The 19849-nt window shown below is 42.4% G+C and overlaps 1 protein-coding gene across 1 annotated transcript in view; it reads right to left on the bottom strand.

Moving 5' to 3' along the window:
* The window catches only part of si:ch211-266k8.4 (carabin), a 46309-nt gene extending 31079 nt beyond the window's left edge, over window positions 1-15230 (bottom strand). The window contains exons 1-9 of the mRNA XM_055933536.1: window positions 14743-15230; window positions 7049-7136; window positions 6681-6788; window positions 6317-6509; window positions 6075-6200; window positions 5504-5627; window positions 5323-5392; window positions 4326-4440; window positions 2310-2427 (exon numbers count right to left, since the gene is read on the bottom strand). Coding sequence (XP_055789511.1) covers window positions 2310-2427; window positions 4326-4440; window positions 5323-5392; window positions 5504-5627; window positions 6075-6200; window positions 6317-6509; window positions 6681-6788; window positions 7049-7136; window positions 14743-14876 — 1076 coding nt within the window. The 5' untranslated portion in view covers window positions 14877-15230. The remainder of the gene's footprint in view (window positions 1-2309; window positions 2428-4325; window positions 4441-5322; window positions 5393-5503; window positions 5628-6074; window positions 6201-6316; window positions 6510-6680; window positions 6789-7048; window positions 7137-14742) is intronic.
* Between the last annotated feature and the right edge of the window lie 4619 nt (window positions 15231-19849).

Raw genomic sequence — 19849 nt, 5'->3', positions numbered from 1 at the left:
TAAGGTGCCTTTTGGCAAACTCAAAACGGGCTGTCATGTGCCTTTTACTGAGGAGTGGTTTCTGTCTGGCCACTCTACCATACAAGTCTGATTGGTGGAGTGCTGCAGAGAAGGTTGTCCTTCTGGATGGTTATCCCATCTCCACAGAGGAACTCTAGCGCTCTGTCACAGTGACCACCGGGTTTATGGTCACCTCCCTGACCAAGATCCTTCTCTCCCAATTGCTGAGTTTGGCCAGGCGGCCAGCTCTAGGAAGAGTCTTGGTGGTTCCAAACTTCTTCCAGTTAAGTATGATGGAGGCCATTGTGTTCTTGGGGACCTTCAATGCTACAGACATTTTTTGGTACCCTTCCCCAGATCTGTGCCTCGACACAATACTGCCTTGGAGCTCTACGGACAATTCCTTCGATCTCATGACATTGTTTTTGCTCTGACATGCACTGTCAACTGTGGGACCTTATATAGACAGGTGTGTACCTTTCCAAATCTTGTCCAATCAATTTAATTTACCACAGATGGACTCCAATCAAGTTGTAGAAACATCAAGGATGATCAATGGAAACAGGATGCACCTGAGCTCAATTTCAAGTCTCATAGCAAAGGGTCTGAACACTTACGTATATAAGGTATCCGTTTTTTATTTTTAATCAATTTGCAAACATCTGTTTTCACTTCATCATTATGGGGAATGGTGGGTAGATTGATCAGGAAAAACATTTATTTTGTCCATTTTAGAATGAGGCTGTAAAGTAACAAAATGTGGAAAAAGGGAAAGGGTGTGAATACTTTCCGAATGCACTGTATATCATGGTTACTGAAGCATTCAGTTAAAAAGCCCTTGGAGCTGAGACACATCTTGTCCCTATGCTTCACATCACGCTGGCTCTTACATAAAGCACTGTGAAAAAGTGGCCGCATTGATGTGGGCTTGTCAGTGAAAGGTAGCAAACAAATGAGCTGTCAACTCCTCAGGCAGAGGGACGTGTCAATAGGCCTGAATGGAGATAAGGGGGGGGAAGGGGTGGGCAGTGATGGACAGAAACCAATAGATTATATGGATGAAAGAAAGTCCATTAATCAGATGATTGTCTATTGGTGTTTCACTTGTCCACCTTCTCCACTCTGTATTAAAGCAGATAGGAGAGCCTGACCATGGCCAAGGATTTTGAGTTAAAGCCAGGGTTAAATCAGTTCTCCTGAAAATATGATATTCTCAATGGGGTGATAGAGGATGTTTTTATGCTGTAACCTAACCGGCTGACTGCTCATAGCCTAATCCCTCTGTATTGATGACTCTCTGACCCTATACTTTTCTGCTTCCCCTCCCCCACTCTCACTGACGAGAAAGGCTGTGGTTTCAGGGAGCTTGCTTCTTCCTTTCGTAAGAGGATCCTGGTCCGAGACAGAGAAACCACTTAGCCATGACCTCACTGGGCTGGCACACAGATGCCAAGCTAGAAACAAGAGCCCTTCAATGTGGCATGTGGCTCGGTGCCTGCTGACAACCGTCACAAAGGCAAAATATTCAAATGTGAACAACACAAATTAAATGACTTGTTTTGCAGGAAACACCCTCAAAGAAACTTAAGTTATTTCATAACTAATCTCAAATAATATCTAAATTGTATATTGCTTTGTAAAGTAATGCTTCTAATAGAAAGGCAAGTTAAATATACTAGCCGAGACCGACAACGATCCCAAGTTGGGCAAAACCAATAAATATCCAATAGGTCCCTAATATGCCATCTAAATCCTACAAGGACACCAACAAGACATTAGCAAGGCACCGTTGCTATAACAATCCCCAACCCAATAAAACAAAGCCTGGAAATCAAAGAGCTCTTAAACTCCATTGATTAACATGCTCAAGGGACTCAATGCTGTTCATCCCACAGTAACAAGAGGCTAATCCACAGTTCTTTGGCCAAAGTAAACATTGTAGAGAGAAATATTTATTCAAAAGAGAGGCAGGCAAGAGAATGATTAAAAGGATTTGGTTAAGATATTAAAACAAATATGATAACTGCTTCACATCATGAACTGGCCAGCCACTGTTATATACACAAAGCCAGTGCCCTTGCCATGTTTCCATAGGGACCGCTAGACGTCAACAAAATATGTTTAACTACTGACGCTATATTGACTGAGTTGCATGAGACAAGTCTATTTAAGATATGCTTGTATTGAAAACCAGAACTAAAATGGCTGTCCACTAAAAGCAAATGCATATAATGGTTCCTATGATGATTTAAAACTACTGTGTGGGCCCAAGTATCTGTGTTTTTGAATAAGGATGACGTAACACTCACACATCCACAGGTACCCTTAGCAGCAGGGGTAGCACGGCAGCCTCGTCAGTCAGGTTCATTAGCCGAGACTCCAGCAGCTGAATGATGGTGAGACCAGTACGGAACACAGCAGAGAGGCCTGGACACAAAGTAACATGAACCAGAAATACAGCTGGTAAAACAGCACAAGCAGATCTGGGACCATTTAGTCAGTGACCATCAGTATAATAAAAACTCTAGATAGTGAGATAAGCAGGGACCTCTAGGACCTGTGAGCATGTTTAGAAGGCAAACAAATCAAACCTTTAACTTTTTGTTGACAAGATTAGCAAACAACAAACACTGAGCCTTTATATTCATGTATAACAGACAAAATAATGAAAGAGTCGCTGTAGTTCAGTCCGCAAAGGGAATGTGGAAGAGTTGAAAACATTTTTGGACAAGCCTCCTTGCACCGAAAACATGGATGGTAAATTGCTGAAGACGGTAGCGGAATACATTGCGAATCTGGTTTGCCACATCTTCAATTTAAGCCTAGAAGACGGTGTGTGCCCTCAGGCCTGGAACGAGGCAAAGGTAATTCCGCTGCCCAAGAATAGCAGAGAACCCTTTAAAAAAGGTTCAAACAGTCTGTTACCAGTGCTTAGCAAACTTGACCAAATAAAAGTTACTTTACAGAAAACAAAGTAACAGACCTTCAAGCATGCTTATAGGGAAGGGGACTGAACATGCTTGGCACTGATGACTGATGATTTGCTGAAAGAAATTGATAGTAAGAAGATTGTTTTGTTAGACTTCAGTGCAGCTTTTGATGTCATTGATGTCACTCTTCAACCTGTTGCTGAAAAGTTAGGCGCTATGGATTTACATCCTCTGCCTTAAGGTTTGAGAGTTACCCATCTAATAGAACACAGAGGGTTTTCTTTAATGGACGCCTCTCAAATGCAAATTCGGTTGAGTGTGATGTACCGCAGGGCAGCCAGCTTGGGCCATTATTGTTCTGTTTTTACTAATGACCTTCCACTGACCTTGACTAAAGCCAGTGTGTCTATATGCTGAGGACTCAACAGTATACACGTCAGCTACGAATGTAAAATAAATGACACTTTAACAGAGCTCCAGTCAGTTTTAGAATGGTAACAAGCAAAAAGCTGGTGCTAAATAATCACAAAAACGAAAAGCATCGTTATTGGGACAAATCATGCCCTCAACACAAAAATCGCATTGAAATCTATTATTGAATAATGTGGCAATTGAGCAAGTTGAGGAGACTAAACTGCTGAGTGTAACCCTAGATAGCAAGCTGTCATGGACAAAACATATACACTTAATGGTTGCTCAAATGGAAAAAGTCTGTTCATGATAAGGTGTCGCTCTGCTTTCTTGACAGCTCAGTCGACCAGACAGCTCCTAGTTTTGTCACACCTGGACTATAGCCCAGTTGTGTAGGTCATGTGCGATAAAGGGAGACATGGACCAACTGCAATTGACCTAGAATAGAGCAACACTTATGGCACATAGATGTACACGGAAGGCAAATGTCAGTAACATTCATGTCCATCTCTCCTGGCTCAAAGTTGACGAAAGATTGATTGCTGTTGCTCTTTGTGTTGATGTTGGTGTTGATGGTACCGAACGGTCTGTTCAAGCAGTTGGCATTCAGTTCAGATACTCATCGGTACAACACAGGACATGCAAGCAGAGGTCTGTTCACAGTCCCCAGGTCCAGACCAGAAGCTGGGAAACGCACAGTATTAAATAGAGCCATGACGACATGGAACTCTGCCTCCCCAGGTAACTCAAGCTAGCAATAAAACCAGATAAAAACAACACCTTACAGCACAACAGGGACTGTGAAGAGACACGTCCATTTTTTTGCTCTAAGCTTGTGCGAGACAGAACAGCTCATAGGGCAGGAACCATCTCCTGATTCTGAAGTGTAAGGCAGAGGCGAAAAGGTAGGGTGAAAAATGATAATAATGTACATGACAAAGTGTTTACAGAATCCCAAAGTCTGTACCTCCCTGTTAGTATTACCATGTAACATGATGAGGTCCCATATGGCCAGCACAGAGTCCCAGCAGGGCAGGGAGGTGAACAGGGTTAGGAACCAAGGCATAACAAAATGGATGGACGAAACCCTTACATCCTCCTTAAAAGAAAAGAAAGAAGAATTTAGGAACAGAAAGTTGCATATTGAAAACTGACTTAGTTCCATTATAAAATAAACTTTTAAGCAGAGCTCTATCAAGAGTCAGTGGTAAAATGCTGGTCTTGGTACTTCAAATAAATGCACTCGAGTGAATGTTTCTAATGCCTTAAGCCGCTGTGGTGTGCAGGCCGTCGGCACTGAATGGGCAGCTTTTCTCTGAGACGTGCTGAGTCAACACCGAGAAATAGAAAATCTCTCAAGAGACAGTCAAGCAGCAGAGAGGTTTAGTCTCTCATTTAAAGGGGCCTAAGGCTGCAGGTAAAGAGAGGGTGATGAGACTCAAGAGAGCTGAGAGCAATGTGATGGGCCGAGCTGGTGAAGGAACTTCCATATTTCACTCACAGACCAAGATTTCATTACTTAGCTAAAACTGTGCTGAGGGGTAGCTGCTTTCAGAGACATCATAGCCACACAGCTTCCCCCTTCTGACATAAAGCAGGAGGCATCTGTAAGCAAAGAGCTTTTACTGCTGTCATTTCCAGGATAAACCTGTGTGACACCAACATGGCCAACCCTCTTTCCATACATGAGCTCAGACTGTTACTGGGAAGCAGCTGTGAATCTAGTGGTAAAACCCAGTCCCTGAGGACAATGTGCTGCAGTGATGATGATGGTCTCTGTGGGAAAGCCATGGGATTTTAGAGAGGAAGGCACAGTGGAAGAGTGATGAGAAGAGCTCTACATTTGAGGCATGTTCAGTCACCAAGCAGATTCCCCTCCAGATATCCCTCGATAACAGTTTTTTTTAAGTCCTCGCAATATGAGATTTGTGCCTAAGAGCTACTACAAGTTGTACGCAGGGAGCTGGGTCGTCACACTTACTATGTGCTTGGAAAGCTGAGGTTTCCTGTGCTTGAAAAACTGGTGAAACACCATCGCTTGATGCTGGATCCTAACATTAGAAAGCAAAGACCAGTTAATTACAGTACTTCAGCAAAGTATGCTGCTTTATGTCATTAATAAAATATTCATAATGTGATACGCATTGAAAGGACATTCTCACTTCTCCCCGGAGAGGTCAAACAGCTCTGACAGATATTTAGGCTTCTCTAGAAGAACTCCCAAGGCCCAGAAGGCCTCCTCTTCACTTAGGTGCATAAGAAGCACTGCAGCGATGTATGACATTCCTGATAAAGATATGAACAGTCAATAATAAGGCGCTACTAATATGGATAAAATAAGGGGACACATACACACCAATGTCAACCATGCAGATAATCTTTAAACACATTATGTATGATTGGAAATGTTTGTGTGATTAGCTTGGCAGCATGGTGCTGTACCAGCTCAACATCTACTTAGACTCTTCTGCCCCCAAGTGGCTGAAGTATGGAACTTAAAATGTTATTACCAACTGCATGGTAGGTGAATTGTTTTTGGATTTCATGAAAGTACATTAACAATGAATATTGTCATTCAAAGGGATTTGTTTAATGACAAAACTACAGTTATTGCATACATGTATCTGTGCCTCCGTCAAACAGCCCCAGTAATATTTAAACAGCATTGTTCCAAATTGGTGCTTGCGTGCATACCGCTACATGATTGCAAACAGGCAGCTCCCCTTACTGTACCTTGGCTATATCCAATCTTAGGGTTGTACTTTGCGTAGGCGATGAGGACTCGGAAGAGCTTGGCTTGGCCTTCTATTGCCTCAGGACTCTCGCCCATCAGGGTGCGATGGGTTGGGAAGGATCTCTCTGTACAAAGATAAGATAAGAGTCAAATGCAATCAGCCATTCATATCCCAGATGTGCAGAGCAAACATACTGTCAGTACAGAGAAAAGGGGATCTACAGAATATCCCATTACTCACGCAGATCCAGAGCGATCTGACGAAAGATGGTGACATCTGCACTGGAGTAGGCCAAGTCCGGGGGGCAGCGAGAGGGAAGTTGGTTGGACCCCAGGTCATTCTCTGTGTCATTCAAAGTAGCTATGGCTGAGATGATGCCGTATTCACTAACTCCCAGGTCAACCAGGGGCCCTCGGGTCTCATCCAAACATTTCTGTCATTGAGTGAATACACAACTAAATAAAACACTTGGCCTATGTCTCTTAAATGTGTCACTGGAGAAGTAGGCTATGGAGGAGGAAAATTGTTTTGCTTTTCAATAATGCAAGTGCCAGTCTAGAGTGTACTTTCGAAAATGATATGTACAGTGGTTATGGGACTGCACCTGATAGTTAAAAGCACTGGATTCTCTTAGTTTGTCGATGTTGAGAAGACACTTCCACACTCGCCCTCTTAAAGCTGGAGGGATTCCCATTCTCATAAACCGTTCAATCTGAAAAGGGAAAGAAATGTGGCCAATGTCCTACAAAATATGTTTAAAAATAGTGTAATTAACTGAAATGTTCTAGGTCTGTTGTAAGATAAACTTTCACTGTGTCATGTGACCACTTGAAGGTGCACCATTTAAAACAAGTCAATAATGCATAGGCTGTTTGGCAAACAACTGCCTAAGGAAGGTCTAATCTAAACATAGCCTATTAATTTAATATGTTGCAAATGGTGTTCTATAATACATTCAGTAGGACAAAATACCTGGCTTCTGCAGATGAAACTGGATCCATTCCAGTAACTAAGAAGCTCACACAATTCCTTCACCCTACGGGCGTTGAGTTGGGGGTAACTGGGGGAGAAACAGTCAGTTATAATAAAACAATTCTTCTCTTCTTTGGATGCGCATGTCCAATCCAGTCTAGCTATTGAAAATTCTAGGCGGAGTCTGCCTTCTCCCTACAGTTCTCAGCCATTAACTTCGCACACAAACTACAATCCCGATGCTGTGTTTAAACTTTTAGAAACGTCAATAAAAGACGCAAAAATGCATCTTTCGAAGCATATGGCCCGTAAATGAAAATACACCTAAAGGCTTTACACGGTCATTCTGACGTGACCTCTGTAGAAGTCAGGGATTTATACTTCTTGCGCCAGCAGCGTAGAGCTGTTGTGAAGGAAGTTGTCAAGGAAGTGAGTTTGTTGATACAGGACCTCTCATTCTCACTGGAATAAAGACCTTCATTCCTGTCATTACTGAAAGAGATTGTGATATCTCATCACAAAATAGGGCTACTTAATGTTAGATCCCTCACTTCCAAGGCAGTTATAGTCAATGAACTAATCACAATTTTGATGTGATATCCCGCAAAGGCGGAGGAGTTGCTTACATTTACGATAGCAAATTTAAATTTACAAAAAAATAAATTACTGTTTTCGTATTTTGAGCTTCTAGTCACAAAATCTATGCAGCCTACTCAATCACTTTTTATAGCTACTGCTTATAGGCCTCCTGTGCCATATACAGCGTTCCTCACTGAGTTCCTTGAATTCCTATCGGACCTTGTAGTCATGGCAGATAATATTCACATTTTTGGTGATTTTAATATTCACATGGAGAAGTCCACAGACCCACTCCGAAAGGCTTTCGGAGCCATCATCGAATCAGTGGGTTTTGTCCAACATGTCTCTGGACCTACTCACTGACACAGTCATACTCTGGACCTAGTTTTGTCCCATGGAATAAATGTTGTGGATCTTAATGTTTTTCCTCATAATCCTGGACTATCGGACCACCATTTTATTACATTTGCAATCGCAACAAATAATCTGTTTAGACGCGAACCAAGGATCATCAAAAGCCGTGCTATAAATTCTCGGACAACCTTAAGATTCCTAGATTCCCTTCCAGACTCCCTCCACCTACCCAAGGACGTCAGCGTACAAAAAACAGTTATCAACATAACTAAGGAACTAAATTGAACCTTGCATAATACCCAAGATCAGTGGTTCCCAAACTCTTATAGTCCCGTACCCCTTCAAACATTCAACCTCCAGCTGCTCCCTCTAGCACCAGGGGTAGCGCACTCTCAAATGTTGATTTTTGCCATCATTGCCTGCCACACACACACAATACAATTATTAAACATAAGAATGAGTGTGAGTGTTTGTTACAACCCTGCTCGTGGGAAGTGACAAAGAGCTCTTAGAGACCAGGGCACAAATCATAATCAATTTTGCTCTTTATTTAACCATCTTACATATAAAACCATATTTGTTCATCTAATTATGAATACCTCACCACAGGTTAATGACAAGGGTGTGCTTGAAAGGATGCACATAACTCTGCAATGTTGGGTTGTATTGGAAAGAGCCTCAGTCTTAAATAATTATCCACACTGTCTGTACCTGTATTTAGTTTTCATGCTAGTGAGGGCCGAGAAACCACTCTCACATAGGTACAGTTGAAGTCGGAAGTTTACATACACTTAGGTTGGAGTCATTAAAACTCGTTTCTCAACCACTCCACAAATTTCTTGTTAACAAACTATAGTTTTGGCAAGTTGGTTAGGACATCTACTTTGTGCATGACACAAGTAATTTTTCCAACAATTGTTCACTGAGAGATTATTTCACTTATAATTCACTGTATCACAATTCCAGTGGGTCAGAAGTTTACATACACTAAGTTATGTCATGGCTTTAGAAGCTTCTGATAGGCTAACTGACATCATTTGAGTCAATTGGAGGTGTACCTGTGGATGTATTGCAAGGCCTACCTTCAAACTCCATGCCTCTTTGCTTGACACCATGGTAAAATCCAGTGGTGGGCCGTCAGGGCCTGCAAGGCCTTCTCTGCTGGCCTAAACATCATCAGAATATAATTTTTTTTTTTAAATATATTTTCCCACAAATATGTATTAAATTATTCCCCAGAGTAAGAGTTATACTCTTCATTTCATAGCTTTCCTCTTGGTTGCACTGCTTCCAGCCCCAGGTTGAGATTTTGAGGGCTGGTCTTTATGTTAGATCTTTTATCCAATCATATTCAGCCATCATGTGTTGCCAGGGGTCTAAAATCTGCCCTCAGGCCTTCAGAATCAACAGTAGCTTGTAGTGAATGGAAATGAAAATTTAGTGTCAACCAATCAGCTTTAGAGTTGGCTATTGTACGCCTTCTGGCTGGCTCCAGTGTTACACAGGAGCCAGCTAGCAGGCATAGTGCGTGCACGTCTTTTGATTGGATTACCAATATTGAGAGGCAGGTCCTATGGAGATCTAGGAAACTGAATTTGATAAACAAATTAATTCGCGTACTACTAAGCTGTTTTTTCAACCCACAATGGCGGAAGGAGAAGATATCGATTTGGTCGAGGATATAATTATAACGCCATTCTCAAGACGAACTTTTCAAGAAAAGTTAGACATTGTAAGGAGAGGTCGCCCGACGCCACAAAGCCCGTCACAGGCGGGAAAGTGCTTCGTTCGCTCGCCACTTTCAAAGTTTCAACTACGAGCGCTGTCAATGGCTCACAGGCTCCTTGGCTCCGAGAAGCACTGCAAACTGTACTGCTGGGAATGCCTATTATTTGCAAGTGATCGATCTGGTGTTTGGAGCCACACTGGCTTTGCAAACTTGAGTTGTCTAACCAAGGCAGTAACGAGACACCAAAGTACGGCTGGGTACTAACAACCAATGGTGCTTTTGAAAACTTTTGGGGACACCGGAGTGGATCAACAGCTCAAAGAACAAACGCGCAGGGCAACGGAGCTGCACAATGAAAAGGTGAAGGGAAATATTGAAAAGACTCATTGATTGTGTCATGTTTTTGGGTAAACACTGTTTACCCAAAAATGTCAATTTGTCAATTTCAAGGTGACGCAACGCCTGGTTATACTGCGTTTCTGTCTAACTGTATAGTTTCTAGAGCCATGGCATCATAATGAGGTGGATTAATTTGGGTGGGACTGTGTAGTACCTCACTGAAGGCCCAGTCCCCAGGCCCACGGCACGCCACTGGTAAAATCAAAAGAAATCAGCCAAGACCTCAGAAAAAACATTGTTGAACTCCACAGGTCTGGTTCATCCTTGGGAGCAATTTCCAAACGCCTGAAGGTACCGCGTTCATCTCTACAAACAATAGTAAGCAAGTATAAACACCATGGGACCACGCAGCCGTCATACTGCTCAGGAATAACCTGAAAGGCCGCTCAGCAAGGAAGAAGCCTCTGCTTCAAAACCGCCATAAAAAAGCCAGACTACGGTTTGCAACTGCACATGGGGACAAAGATTGTACTTTTTGGAGAAATGTCCTCTGGTCTGATGAAACAAAAATAGAACTGTTTGGCCATAATGACCATTGTTATGTTTGGAGGAAAAAGGGGGAGGCTTGCAAGCCGAAGAACACCATCCCAACCGTGAAGCACTGGGGTGGTAGCATGTTGTGGGGGTGCTTTGCTGCAGGAGGGACTGGTACACTTCACAAAATAGATGGCATCATGAGGCAGGAAAAATATGTGGATATATTGAAGCAACAGCTCAAGACATCAGTCAGGAAAGTAAAGCTTGGTCGCAAATGGGTCTTCCAAATGGACAATGACCCCAAGCATAGTTCCAAAGTTGTGGCAAAATGGCTTAAGGACAACAATGTCAAGGTATTGGAGTGGCCATCACAAAGCCCTGACCTCAATCCCCTGGAAAATTTGTAGGCAGAACTGAAAAAGTGTGTGCGAGCAAGGAGGCCTACAAACCTGACTCAGTTACACCAGCTCTATCAGGAGGAATGGTCCAAAAATCACCCAACTTATTGTGGGAAGCTAGTCGAAACATTTAACCCAAGTTAAACAATTTAAAAAGGCAATGCTACCAAATACTAATTGAGTGAATGTAAACTTCTGACCCACTGGGAATATGATGAAAGAAATGAAAGATGAAATAAATTATTCTCTCTTCTATTATTCTGACGTTTCACATTCTTATAATGAAGTGGTGATCCTAACTGACCTAAGACAGGGAGTTTTTACTAGGATTAAATGTCAGGAATTGTGAAAAACAGAGTTTAAATGTATTTGGCTAAGGTGTATGTAAACTTCCGACTTCAACTGTACGTGGTTGAAAAGGGCATTATTGTCTTAAAGGGCTGACAAATTCCGGTGAAATATGGACATACAAGTGTCTTTTATCGGTTAAAAGCTTAAAGTCTTGTTCATCTAACTGCATTGTCCGATTTACAATAGGCTTTACAGCGAAAGCATGCCATGCGATTGTTTGAGGACAGCGCCCCACATCAAAATATTTTTCAACCAGCACAGGCTTCATAAAATCACAAATAGCGATTAAATATTCACTTACTTTTTGAAAATCTTCTTCCGATTTGCAATCCAAAGGGTCCCAGGTACAACATTTTGTTGTTAGATAAAATCCTTCTTTACATCCCAAAAGGTCTGTTTAGTTGGCGCCATCGATTTGAGTCATCTACTCATTCAACATGCAGAGAAAGGAATCCAAAAAGCTCAACAAGGACAACACAAAGGTCTCTCCATTATCGTATGTTTTTTTTTGTGTGCAAATGAACCCAAGCTTACGGAAAATGTCAAATGTGATATAGCGAAGCACATGAGTGAGTTGGGCGTGCAATTACGCAGATACTTTCGACACGGATGGCACAAACTGGATTCGTTATCCCTTTCATGCCCTGCCTCCAGTACACTTACCGATATCTGAACAAGAGAGCCTCATCGAAATTGCAACAAGCGATTCTGTGAAAATTGAATTTAATCAGAAGCTACTGCCAGATTTCTGGATTGGGCTGCGCTCAGAGTATCCTGCCTTAGCAAATCACGCTGTTAAGACGCTAATGCCCTTTGCAACCACGTACCTGTGTGAGAGTGGATTCTCGGCCCTCACTAGCATGAAAACTAAATGCAGGCATAGACTGTGTGGAAAATGATTTAAGACCGAGACTCTCTCCAAAACAACCCAACATTGCAGAGTTATGTGCGTCCTTTCAAGCACACCCTTCTCAATAACCTGTGGTGAGTTATTTGTTAATTGAAAATTGTGAATAAGGTATGGTTAAATAAAGAGCAAAATTGTTGTTTATTATTATTTGTGCCCTGGTCCTATAAGAGCTCTTTGTCACTTCCCACGAGTTGGGTTGTGACAAAAACTCACACTCATTCTTATGTTAAATAAATGTATCGTATAGTGTGTGTTGCAGGCTTACAATGATGGCAAAAAATTTTTTGAGAGTGCGCTGACCCTGGTGCTAGAGGGGGGACGCAGCTGGAGGTTGAATGTTCGAAGGGGTACGGGACTATAAAAAGTTTGGGAACCACAGTTCTGTTGGATCTGACAATTAATCTTGATGGTTGTACAGTCATCTCAAATAAAATTGTGAAGGACCTCGGTGTTACTCTGGACCATGATCTCTCTTTTGATGAACATATCAAGACTATTTCAAGGACAGCTTTTTTCCATCTACGTAATATTGCGAAAATCTGAACATTTCTGTCCAAAAATTATGCATCCATGCTTTTGTCACATCTAGATTAGACTACTGCAATGCTCTATTTTCTGGCTACCCGGATAAAGCACTAAATAAACTTCAGTTAGTGCTAAACATGGCTGCTAAAATCTTGACCAGAAACTTGATCAAAATTTTATCAAGATTTTATCATATTACTCCAGTGCTAGCCTCTACACTGGCTTCCTGTTAAGGCTAGGGCAGATTTCAAGGTTTTACTGCTAACCTACAAAGCATTACATGGGCTTGCTCCTACCGATCTCTCCGATTTGGTCCTATCGTACATACCTACACGTACGCTACGGTCACAAGATGCAGGCCTTCTTATTGTCCCTAGAATTTATAAGCAAACAGCTGGAGGCAGGGCTTTCTCCTATAGAGCTCCATTTTTATGGAATGGTCTGCCTATCCATGTGAGAGACGCAGACTCGGTCTTGACCTTTAAGTCTTTATTAAAGACTCATCTCTTCGGTAAGTCCTATGATTGAGTGTAGTCTGTCTCAGGGGCGTGGGGGTGAACGGGAAGGCACAGGAGCGACGAACCATCCTTGCCGTCTCTGCCTGGCCGGTTCCCCTCTCTCCACCGGGATTCTCTGCATCTAACTCTATTGTGGGAGCTGAGTCACTGGCGCTCTTCCATGCCGTCCCTAGGAGTGGTGCGTCACTTGAGTAGGTTGAGTCACTGACGTGGTCTTCCTGTCTGGGTTAGCGACACCCTCGGGTTCGTACCATGGGGGAGATCTTTGTGGGCTATACTCAGCCTTGTCTCAGGGTAGTAAGTTGGTGATCTATTGATATCCCTCTAGTGGTGTGGAGGCTGTGCTTTGACAAAGTAGGTGGGGTTATATACTGCCTGGTTGGCCCTGTCCAGGGGTATCGTCGGACGAGGCCAGTGTCTCCCGACCCCTCCTGTCTCAGCCTCCAGTATTTATGTTGCAATAGTTTGGGTTAGGGGGCTAGGGTCAGTCTGTTATATCTGGAGGATTTCTCCTGTCTTATCCCTTGTCCTGTGTGCATTTTAGTATGCTCCCTCTAATGCTCTGTACCTCTCTCTCCCTCCTCCCCTCTCAGAGAAACCTGAGCCCTGGGACCTTGCCTCAGGACTACCTGGCCTGACGACTCCTTGCTGTCCCCAGTCCACCTGGTCATGCTGCTGCTCCAGTTTCAACTGTTTTGCCTGCAGCTATGGAACCCTGACCTGTTCACCGGCCGTGCTACCTTGTCCCGGAACTGCTGTTTTCGACTCTCTCGCACCTGCTGTCTTGAACTCTGAATGCTCGGCTATGAAAAGCAAACGGACATTTACTCCTGAGGTGCTGACCTGTTGCACCCTCTACAACCCCTGTGATCATTATGATGATTATTATTATTAGACCCTGCTGGTCATCTATGAACATCTTGGCCATGTACTGTTATAATCTCAACCCAGCCAGAAGAGGACTGGCCACCCCTCAGAGCCTGGTTCCTCTCTAGGTTTCTTCCTAGGTTCCTGCCTTTCAAGAGAGTTTTTCCCTAGCCAACATGCTTCTGCATTGGTTGCTGTTTGTAGTTTTAGGCTGGGTTTCTGTATAGGACTTTGTGACATCCGCTGATGTGAAAAGGTCTTCATAAATAAATGTGATTTGATTTATCCTATCAAGGTGTGTATCAATATAAACTTTTTTTAAATTATTTATCGCTGATATGAAAGATAAGGTTCTTATGTTTCCTAAACCGTACTGCAAGTGATGCATGTCAATGTTCAGAAGGAGCATCGGGGATCTTAAAACTCCCCCTACTGAATACGCCTTTGAACAATGACTGTGTGTAATGGAACTGAGGGTCGTGATCAAGGGCCACAAAACAGGCTAAAAAACATTGTTGATAAACCTGCATCCAATCTTAAACCTTGATTGTCATTAATGAAATGCAATTGAATGTAAATAAGCCTACCTGTAATCGTGACATCGGTGTTGAAGTTTTTGGTCCTTTCTTTTAGTCTGGGCAAACCCGAATTCGTCAAACCCCAAACTCTCAGTAGCGCGTCTTTTAATTGAGAATGTGCTGCTTCTTCTTCTTCTACCCATTCTAAATGTGTTACTGTTTCAAGAACTGTGCATGAAATGTTATGCGGTTCGTTACTTTGTTTCTCTGGAACACTGTCAACGTTCAAACACCGCGCCCGTTATTTCGGTTTACGTCATTCCCAACTGACAAATGAAAGTGTGGTGTATTCAAGATCCACAACTGCTTCAAAAGCTCTGATATGTGGCCTACTGAGCAACGTTTTCTCCGAATTAGGCCAATATCTGATGAATTTTGATGATTTGTTAGAATTAAAACATTGTATCTGTACTATCGAATAAATTGAGCCTTTGTATCTTGTAGCAAACAGTGGCGGTGCAATGACCCTTGTGTAAAAGGGGGAGTTCTTGAATGCCCCCTTATGGCCTTTGACAGTCCAAGGTGTTGTGAATCGTAATCAAGGGGTGGTAAAATTTCCAGCAGTGTAAAAGCCAGACATTTCCGATCGTTTAGAGAAGATGTGATGTGAGGTGGAATCACAAATCACCACCTTCCTGGTATGTGTATAGTAATGCACTGCTCAAAGCGCTGGAATATATATTTTTTAAGGTATATAGGTGCTAATTAAACCCTCCGGTAGCCATTTTGACCTAGCCAGCAAGACTGCAGACTCCAACGTGAAGTTCTATCCCAACATCAACATGCACTGTGATATGTTTGGAGTTTGCTCAATTTCATTCTAAAGTATTGAGAGGCGTGCCTAATTATATGACACGTGCGGTTGTTTGTGTCTGATTACAAGGCTTGACATAAAACAAAAATGACAGTGTGAAATTGACCATTGCAAAATGACAGCAGGAAATTGTTTATTTGAATTGAATGCATATTTTATTGAAATGTGGAACATGAATTGCATCATTCAAGTCATGAGTGTGTCCCGAAGTTAATGGATTTATTGATCCCCTCGCCATTCGATTGAAGTCAGCGTTTCGTCAGCCACACTTGACAACAGAGGGTCCTCTGAATGAGTTGGTGGTGGTGTGGGGGGGTTGCGATTCCCCATAAGTATAGTCCACAGAAACCTGCTCTCCTTGCTCCTGGCCACCTATTCCCATGAGTGTTGCAAAACGTTGTTTTTGTTTGTTTGTGAGTTAAATCAATTGCTTCATCAGTTAACGCATGGGACTATTGTCTTGTACATATTTGACATGTTAATGGGTTTTTAATATGGAAGATCTGTTTTAGCATTTGTAAACTAAGTCTTGAAATAAATTATTGCTGCATTGCTGATGTAGTTCTCTGATTTGTGCTTTCTATCTGTGCTTTTATTACTTTAGCTCTGACTCTGGATCTCTCCTCATAATACAAAAAGTTGGCTTATCATTTGGCTACATTGTATTCATATAATAATTCAAATCCCCCATGTTACACTTGCTTGGTTTGAACACAGTTCACTCGCCAACCATCCACAACCCCAAGAAGTCCTCTCCATTTTGGGAGGCACATTCTGTCTCTTTACTGTTATGAGACCCATGCATCTTTGACCCTGTAAACACACGTTTAAGATCTACAGTAAATGGGATGCCAGCCCATTTCTCACACCAGTGCAGCGAATTCAGAGGGCTGTCCATCTGGGCAACTCGGATCGCAAACACATGTTGTGGCCCAATACCTAGCCATTTAGTTATAGCCTTACTACATACCATTTGTCAAAAGTGTATTTCTCTCCATCTCCTCTCCTGATGCACTCATCTGGAAACCCAGGCTAGATTAATGGGAAATTCCACCACTTTCAAACTAATTTTCATTATGTCCAGCACAATACAATATTTTTGTCCATATACTTTTGTCCAAATAGAACATTATGTGGACACCTGCTAGACGAACATCTCATCCCAAAATCATGGGCATTAATGTGGAGTCAGTCTCCCCTTTCCTGCTACAACAGCCACTTTTCTGGGAAGGCTTTCCACTAGATGTTGGAACATTGCTCCAGGGACTTGCTTCCATTCAACCACGAGCGTTAGTGAGGTTGGGCACTGATGTTAGGCGATTAGGCCTGGCTCGCAGTCGCCATTCCAATTCATCCCAAAGTTGTTCAATAGGGTTGAGGTCAGGGCTCTGTGCAGGCCAGTCAAGTTCTTCCACACCGAACTCGACAAACCATTTCTGTATGGACCTTGCTTTGTGCATGGGGACATTGTCATGCTGAAACAGGAAAGGGCCTTCCCCAAACTGTTGCCACGAAGTTAGAAGCACAGAATCATCTAGAATGTCATTGTATGCTGTAGCATTAAGATTTCCTTTCACTGGAACTAAGAGGCCCAGCCCGAACGATGAAAAACAACCCTAGACCATTATCCCTCTTCCACCAAATGTACATGTTCCACTGCCCCAGAGTCCAATGGCGGCAAACTTTACAACACTCCAGCCGATGTTTGGCATTGTGCATGGTTATCCTGGGCTTGTGTGTGGCTGCTCGGCCATGGAAACCTATTTCATGAAGCTCCCGACGAACAGTTCTTGCACTGACATAGCTTCCAGAAGCACTTTGGAACTTGATAGTGAGTGTTGCAACCGAAGACAGACAATTTTTACGTGCTGTGCGCTTCAGCACTCGGCGGTCCCGTTCTGTGAGCTTGTGTGGCCTACCACTTCACGGCTGAGCCGTATGTCTAGGTTGTTGCTCCTAGACATTTCCATTTCACAATAACAGCACTTACAGTTGACCGGGGAAACTAGCAGGGCAAACTGACTTGTTGGAAAGGTGGCATCCTATGACGGTGTCACGTTGAAAGTCACTGAGCTCTTCAGTACGGGCCATTCTACTGCCAATGTGTGTGTACGGAGATTGCATGGATGTGTGCTCGATTTCCTACACCTGTTAGCATCGGGTGTGCCTGAAATAACCGAATCCACTAATTTGAAGGGGTGTCCACATACTTTTGGTCAAATCATGACATCGGTGATCTTCAAGTCAGAGCTCTAGAAAGATGTTCAGGTTTCCTAATTGGAATCTCTAGTTGGATGACAGTTTAAAAGTATTTTTTCTAGTTGGATCTAGTTTTTTTTTAGTTCCCATTTGTCTTGAACGCACTGAAGTCAGATCCAAGTTCTGAGTTCCGAGATCCCGATTGTTTTGAATGTGGCATTTTTATTTTATTTTAAAGGTGGACTATGCAGTAATCTCTCTGCCATACCCTGGTTGCCAAAATTCTAATTGTTCGCCTAATTTCAGTTTATGTGACAAAACAAAAATAGAGAATGTAGAGAATATTGTACCATCTAAACCACTGTGAATGATCTTTTCAATTACAATAATATTGTATTTTCAGTTGCTTGAAGCTGGTGTACAAAACTGAATGTAAAAGACAAAAAAACACATTTAAGAATGGGAAGCATAGAAATAGCGCATATAGAACAGATCTACCACTTCTTAAACTTGCTTTAAATGATAATGACAGATTTATAACCCTGTGCCCTGTGTTGTCAAAGAGAAGCATTTTTTAGGACCTTTCTTTTTCATCTTTTTAACCACAGATCATGGAAACGCATGATCTTCACAAATGTACAGTCGTGGCCAAAAGTTTTGAGAATGACAAAAATATTAATTTCCACAAAGTTTGCTGCTTCAGTGTCTTTAGACATTTTTGTCAGATGTGACTATGGAATAGTGAAGTATAATTATAAGCATTTCATAAGTGTCAAAGGCTTTTATTGACAATTACATGAAGTTGATGCAAAGAGTCAATATTGCAGTGTTGACCCTTCTTTTTCAAGACCTCTGCAATCCGCCCTGGCATGCTGTCAATTAACTTCTGGGCCACATCCTGACTGATGGCAGCCCATTCTTGCATAATCAATGCTTGGAGTTTGTCAGAATTTGTGGGGTTTTGTTTATCCACCCGCCTCTTGAAGATTGGCCACAAGTTCTCAATGGGATTAAAGGTCTGGGGAGTATATGCAAATTGCCATCATACAAACTGAGGCAGCAGACTTTGTGAAAATTAATATTTGTGTTATTCTCAAAACTTTTGGCCACGATTGTAGACACTGGGATGGTGCCAGAAATAATGAATATTTTTTATTTTTTTATTTAACCTTTATTGAACCAGGTAGGCTAGTTGAGAACAAGTTCTCATGGCCAAGAATAAAGCAAAGCAGTTTGACACATACAACAACACAGAGTTACACATGGAATAAACAAACATACGGTCAATAATACAGTAGAAAAAGTCTATATACAGTGTGTGCAAATGAGGTAAAATAGAGAGGTAAGGCAATAAATAGGCCATGGTGGCGAAGTAATTACACTATACCAATTAAACCCATGGAGTGATTGATGTGCTGAAGATGAATGTGCAAGTAGAGATACTGGGGTGAAAAGGAGCAAGATAAATAAATAAATACAGTATGGGGATGAGGTAGTTGGATTGGCTAAGGATGCTTTGAGGTTGAAAAGTGGCAGTATGCCTTTTAAGTGGATGATGCCTACTACTAGGTATTTGATTCAACTGTTATGTGCAGATGGGAAGAACGAGCCCTTCCAGACCATCGAGGATCAGCCCAGGCCAGTGAAGAAGACGCTCCACTGAGGGGGTTCGATTAATATCGCCCGGGCGCCCGTTGTCGGCGTGTTTTGCAAGGGTGAAAGTTAATTGCATTCGTTTTGGAACCTGGCTACCTTTTGGGTGTGAGACAGGTGCCCCATTCACAGTTCACAGCGATGTCGGCTCAAAACAAAGTGACGTAGGAGCACGTGAAGTAATGAGTAGGATTATGTGTTTTCACATGCAAAAGTGATTGCGTTTTAGATTTATCTGCCCTCCCAATGAAAACCAGTTAGAAAATTCTAACATTTATTTTATGGAAAAGAGATATAGAACACTATTTTATGGAAAAGTTTGTTTCTGGACGATGCACCATGCTGCCTTGTTGAAAAAATGACCAAGCCGAATCTCCCTACCCGCTGTCGCCAATGACGTAACGGGCCCTTGTCCGGTTCCCTGCGGCTCAGCATAATCGAATCCGCACA

Source organism: Salvelinus fontinalis, chromosome 9 (genome assembly GCF_029448725.1).
Source record: "Salvelinus fontinalis isolate EN_2023a chromosome 9, ASM2944872v1, whole genome shotgun sequence".
NCBI classification, from domain to species: domain Eukaryota; kingdom Metazoa; phylum Chordata; class Actinopteri; order Salmoniformes; family Salmonidae; genus Salvelinus; species Salvelinus fontinalis.
Note: the sequence above shows the minus strand (reverse complement) of the source record. Positions and strands in the feature narration are given on the sequence as shown.